The sequence below is a fragment of the Myotis brandtii genome, unplaced genomic scaffold (assembly GCF_000412655.1).
Source record: "Myotis brandtii unplaced genomic scaffold, ASM41265v1 scaffold125, whole genome shotgun sequence".
Taxonomy (NCBI): domain Eukaryota; kingdom Metazoa; phylum Chordata; class Mammalia; order Chiroptera; family Vespertilionidae; genus Myotis; species Myotis brandtii.
Window position 1 is genome coordinate 2883481 of NW_005354385.1, and position 6316 is coordinate 2889796.

At 35.8% G+C, this 6316-nt stretch overlaps 1 protein-coding gene across 3 annotated transcripts in view; it reads right to left on the bottom strand.

Annotated features, from left to right (window-relative positions):
- The window catches only part of ORC4 (origin recognition complex, subunit 4), a 67866-nt gene that overhangs the window by 7033 nt on the left and 54517 nt on the right, over positions 1 to 6316 (bottom strand). For all 3 annotated transcript variants that reach the window (XM_005859282.2, XM_014534026.1, XM_014534025.1), the window contains exon 10: positions 1496 to 1582. In XM_005859282.2, the coding sequence (XP_005859344.1) occupies positions 1496 to 1582 (87 nt within the window). The remainder of the gene's footprint in view (positions 1 to 1495; positions 1583 to 6316) is intronic.

A 6316-nucleotide genomic window follows, 5' to 3' on the forward strand; every position in this document is an offset into this window, starting at 1 on the left:
GAGGCAGCCAATCAATGATTCTCATCACTGAAGTTTCTCTCTCTCTCTCTCCCTTCCTCTCTGAAATAAAAAACTTATTTTTTTTAAAAAAGATATTGCATCATAAGAAGCCTCAGTTTCTTAAAAAATAAAGATAAAAATATCCAAAGGTAAAATATAGACATAATCTGCCCTAGCTGGATTGCTCAGTGGATAGAGCTTTGGCCTGCAGACTGAAGGGTCCCAGGTTCGATTCCGGTCAAGGGCATGAACCTCGATTGCAGGTTTCTCCCCGGCCTGGGCACTGGTCAGGGCGTGTGCAGGAGGCAACCAATTGATGTGTTTCTCTCACACTGGTATTCCTCTCTGTCTTTCCCTCTCTCTTCCACTCCCTCTAAAAATCAATGGGAAAATATCCTCCGGTGAGGATTAAAAAAAAAAATAGACAAAATGTTGGTAAAGCAACTATATAGTTCCCAGCTCAAGTGCTATTTAATAAATGATACCTATTATTATAATAAATGAAAGTGACCAAGAAGAAATTCATGAAACAAAATTAGTTTTTCCTTGAAAGATATTTGCCACAGATAATTTTCTAGAAATATTAGGCTAATGTCAAATACTCTTAATAAAGGAAGAGCTTTCATTTTCAGAATAAAGTACTTCTTCATTGATAATGTTTAAGCTTAAAAGATATTATTACTTTAAGACCATAACAAGATGGGATTTATTCCAGGTATGCAAAGCTAGTTCAACATTCAGAAGTCAAGCAGTGCAACCCAACACCGCACGGCTAAAGAAGAAAAATCATAGATCATATTCATTGATAGAGTAAGCATTTGACAAATCCAACATCCATTTATAATAAACTATTAACAAGTTAAGAACAGATGGGAATTACCATAACTTGATAACAAATGTATAAACAACCTATAGCTTCCTTATACTTAACAGTGAAAGGCTGAATGCTTTTCTCCCAAGATAGGAAACAAGGCAAAGATGTCCATCCTCACCACACTTACTTAGCATTTTTAAGAGGTTTTAGATGTTGCAAGACAAGAAAAAGAAATAAAATATAATCAGATTGGTAAGGGGGAAAAAAACCTACCTCTCTATTTGCAGATGACATGACTGTCTCAAGAAATCTAAAAAACTCCTAGAATGAGTTCAGCAAGTTTGCAGAGTGCATCAACATACAAAAAATCAATCACATTTCTATATACTAACAAAGAGCATGCTGAAACCAAAATTAAAAACAAAACATCATGGACAACTGCTCTAAAAAGTTAAATACTTTAAACATGTACAAACAGGATAAAAAATTATAAGATAATGATGAAAGAAAGCAAAGAACTAAATAAAAGGAGAAAAGTGCCACAGACAGAGACTGGAGAACTCCATGTAGTAAACATGATAATTCTCCCAAAATTTATAGGTTTAATGAATTCCCAACAGAATGTAATTGTCTTGTGAAATAAAAATTTAAAAAAATGATAAAAACAAAGCTAATACGAACCAATAGCATATGTAAGGACCGCAGGCTTTTGCTGATGTTGAAATGCTTCTGTAGGACTTCTTGCACACTTTTATCTTCTGAGAGACACTAGAGAGAAAAATCAAAGCAGAGTTAAGGAATCTTACAATTTAAAACTTAAATATAATCTTGTGCCTCACTAGTTGGTATACCTCATTAATTCTATTCATTAATAAATAGGTATTGGTCTGACTTAGAACACAAAAATTAAAATCAAATTACTAGTTTATTGATTTTCTTATCCTTTTACATGATTTCAGTTGACACAAACATAAAATACAATCCTTGCTACCCATGAATTTCTAGTCTGAAAAGGGAATCTACACAGTGATACCAGTGGCATGATCAAAATGCAGCAAAAACACACAACAGAGAATAAGAGTTACTATACTTAGGAAAACAAAGTATGAAGAACGCTTATTGTATGAGTCAATAGATTAAAAAGAAAAAAGAACGTTCCAGTATATATATAAAAAACAGCATGAGTAAAGCAGAAAAGATTGTGGCATACTGACAGAAGATAAGCAGTCATGTAATCCTGAGTTTTAGTGACTGGCAAAATAATTTGTGTATGAAGACAGAAACAGGAAAACCTAATTGGAAGTGACTGTAACTGTTCATACAAGAGACCAAGAAGGTCTGAATTAACAAAGTGATGTAAAAACAAGAGAAAATTAAGACATTTATAAAAGACATGTCTGATGGAGAATCAACTGGTGAGAAATGGAGGAGAAAGGGGTTAGAGGGGGAAAGAAAAAATCAGAGATGATACCATGGCATACAGAATGTCCCACGAGGAGATGAGGTCAAGAAGTAAGTGAAAACTTGGATTATCAATGTTTAAGAAGCAGAAGAAAAGAGAGAAGCAAAGTAAAAGATTGAGAAAGATACTTAAGACTGGAAGAGAATACAAGCAAGAACAATGAAACCAAGGGAATAAAACTTCAAGAGGCAAGTGGTGATCAATGATGTAAAACGCTTTTTCTAATTAAGTTGAGATATATTCTGAGAGGAAGCTAATGGCTTTGGAAATTCAGAGACCCTTTGAAAAGCATTATCTAAAAGAGCCAACTGACTGCAGTAAATTAGGATTAATGAAAAATAAGGTACACTTGGCACTGAAAAAGATTAAATGAAAGAAGAATAAATTCAAAATTGGCAGAGCCAAGAAAGCCTTGGGTAAGATTGACATTAATTTTTAATAAATCATCTGCAAAGAATAAGGATTATTTTCTTAAAAAAGAGAGAAAACTAAGTACTGATTATTTCTGTATTTTCTAGAGCTAAAACTACATGTCTCTCTCCCACTGTAAGTTCTAATCTAATGAAATAAAGTTTTGTGTTCTCAGTAAAAATACTATCCTAGTTATAGTCCCTGTTTCCTTATATGTTTTAGTTATTCTCTTTCTATTTGGAAGAGCTTACTGTCACTATACATACCCTTTTTCATAAACAGCGTCAAATACCCTTTGGAGATACATAAGATAAACTTGAAATAAAGTAAAGTAATTCAAATAAAAAAGTCTTGAAAAATAACCGCAGTCCTGGCTTCTGCAATTATTGACTCTCATCAAATCCCTTATGAAGTTTCTGTATTACAATAAGAGCACTTAAGAACGAAAGTAAATCCTCTGGGACAAATATATTGATGCAAGATTTTTTTTTTTCCCAGCAAGAATTCCAGGTGGCTCAGTTGGTTGGAGCATCATCCCACACACCAAAAGGTTGTGGGTTTGATTCTGGGTCAGGGCATATACCTGGGCTGTGGGTTTGATCCCTAGTTAGGGCGTACAGGAGGCAACTGATAGATGTTTTTCTCTCTCTCTTGCCCTTCCTCTCTCTCTCAAATCAATAAAAACATATCAATGGGCGAGGATTAAAACATAAATAAGTAGAATAATGTGCCAAAGAGTTAGTCTTCTATATTCGGTACTCTGCCTTTCTGCTCATCTCTTTATTTTTAGAGGTCTGAATCCAATGCCCCTTCTTTCTGAAAGCTATCATCTTCTTGCTTCCATAATTAGTCCGCTAAAAAGAAGCTTACAAGATCTATCTGTGAGCCATTAAAAAATGAAACCTCATCATATTTTTTATTTCACTTTAATTCAAACATTATAAACTGCCTGAAGACGGTTATTATTACCAATAACCACTTACTGGATGCCTATTATATTTAACTAATTATGATAATTATTGAAGATATTAGATCTCAGGTTTTGAAACATGACAATTTCTTATGGTTGGGTCAGGAAATAATGTAAAGGGAATAAGACAGAACTGACTGACTGATATCACCACTCACAGGAATATGGGGGAGTTCCCAGAAATAAAGCAGACCCCCTCTGTTGTTCAGGGAAGCTGATACCGTTCCTTCTCACTGATGAACACATGAACAGCTGCCACAGAAGCAGGTTCTCATAGTGCTGATTGCACAGTGTGGTAGGCAAGTGCCTTCCTCAGGTAAGATTCTAAGCAGAATGTTACAGAATTACACCTGCACCTTAGGACCCATGCTGCTCCAGGGATAACTTAGAGGCAGCAGCATATGTGCTAATCTCCTAGTCAGTTCCTGCTAAAACTTCTCACCTTTTGTTAACTAAACAGGAAAGGTTTAAGACAAGATAAATCTTCCCTGAACTTAGCTATAGTACTTTGGAGAAATTTCCTTAGAGGAGAATTAGCTATGGTTCTTTTAAATGTTCATTTATACAGGGATTTCTCTTACACTGCCATACTCTCTCTTACTTATTGACTCATTTGGGGTATAAATGATATTCAGAGGTCTAGATTCAACACTATCCTAAAGATAGTTCTTGGGTGAGATTCCATAGGTGACCTATACCATTGCTTTTAACTTTGGAATCAGAAAAACTTCCTGAACAGTCAGCACTGAGAGAAAGGATAGCTCCCTTAATGCAGTCCCCACCCCACCACCACTCATAGGACAGGGCCTCTGGCCATGGTCCTGATATTTTTTCAAGTGAAGTTCATTTATTAGCATACCAAAAGGTGGCAAATGATTAGGTTGGGGGAAAAAAGTATTAGAACTAAGAGACACAAACTCCAGTGGTACTAGTATTACCTTATAAAAGTCTACAAGGTTGTCAAAAAGATGACAGGATAGAGCTCACATTCATTCCTACCATCTGCTGCTAAATTCAGTGATATAGGATCAGCAAAAAGGGGACCAAAAAACTTAGGCTTAGCCACTTTACAACCACATGGTTACCCATTTTCTCAGTCATTCAGAGTTTGCTTCACCAGTAACACCCACCATATACTTCCTTTATATACATGCCCACTCTAAGATGATCAGAATATAATGTATCTGGGAAGGACAGAAAGAAGGATGATGGCATCAGTCATTTTAGGAAAGAAAGTGAGCAAGGATAGAAATAGAAGTCCTGGGACAGCACAAACATTTACTATGAAAGATTACATTTGAATCTATAAAGCACTCAGAAAACCCATTGTTGTAACAAAACAGTCAGTTAAAGAGCTGCAGAAGGTGAAAGTCTGTGACTCACTGAAAAGTGGATTCAGAGACCAGAGATTCCAGACCTTTGAAAAGGAAGGGACAACGTGGGAGCACTAATTATAAAGTGCTCCTAAAAAATGTAATCTTATAGTTAGAGTATCAAAGAAAACGTGCCTGCGCTAACAAATATCTGAGTCCCAGGAAAGACTAATTTGGGGAAGAAGTTGGAAGGGAGGACCCACACCTAATTATACCAAGGTACAATATCTGAATTTTAAGGATAAAGTTAGCCATTTTTACACACAATTCCATATAGTTATATTAAGAAAAATAATATAGGATTATTAATCAGAACAAAGTATAAAAGGCAAAACAAAAAATAATATGAAAAGTTTGCCCAGCCAGTGTGGGTCAATGGGTTGAGCATCGACCCATGCTCCAAGAAGTCGCTGGTTTGATTCCCAGTCAAGGAACAAGCCTGGGTTGTGGGGCAGCTTCCATCTCTCCCTCTCCCTTTCTCTCTCTCTAAAATCAATAAAAACGTATTTTAAAAAATATGTAAAGCTTAAACCCTTTATATAAAAACAAGTTTAGTTTTTACACATAAAGTCTGAATTGCTATAAACTAAATAATTACTCTGGTGAGTTTGGACATAATGAAACATAACTTTTACCATATAATCTTATGAACTGATTATATTTTGTTCAATGAACTTTTGATTTAAAAAATGAAATGTGTCAAAATTACTAATGCTAACATGAGCAGACCATATTTTATTATTAAAAGAAGAATCAAGTTTCAGTTATGCAAGCAATGTGACTATGGTTAACTATATAGTATTGTACCCTTGAAATTTACATACAGGATAGATCTTAAGTGTTCTCACACTTAAAAGTAAAAAAAAAAATTATACCTATGTGAGGTGATGGATATATTTAATAGCTTGATAGCGGTATTTCACAATGTATATGTATATCAAAACATTAAATTGAACACCACAAACATATACTGTTTTCAATTTGTTGATTATACTTCAACAAAGATGGGAAAAAAACAAGAATCATATAAGAGAAAAATAAATACATTTTTATTTTGGAACTAGAGGCCCGGTGCACAAAAATTTGTGCACTCGGGGGGCAGAGGGGGTCCCTCAACCTGGCCTGTGCCCTCTCGCAGTCTGGAACCCCTCGGGAGATAACGACCTGCTGGTTTAGGCCTGCTCCCGGGTGGCAGAGGGCAGGCCCAATCCCTAGGTGCAGCCCCTGGTCAGGCTCAGAGCAGGGCCGATTGGGGAGTTGGGGCGCCGCCCCCTGTCATGCACAGA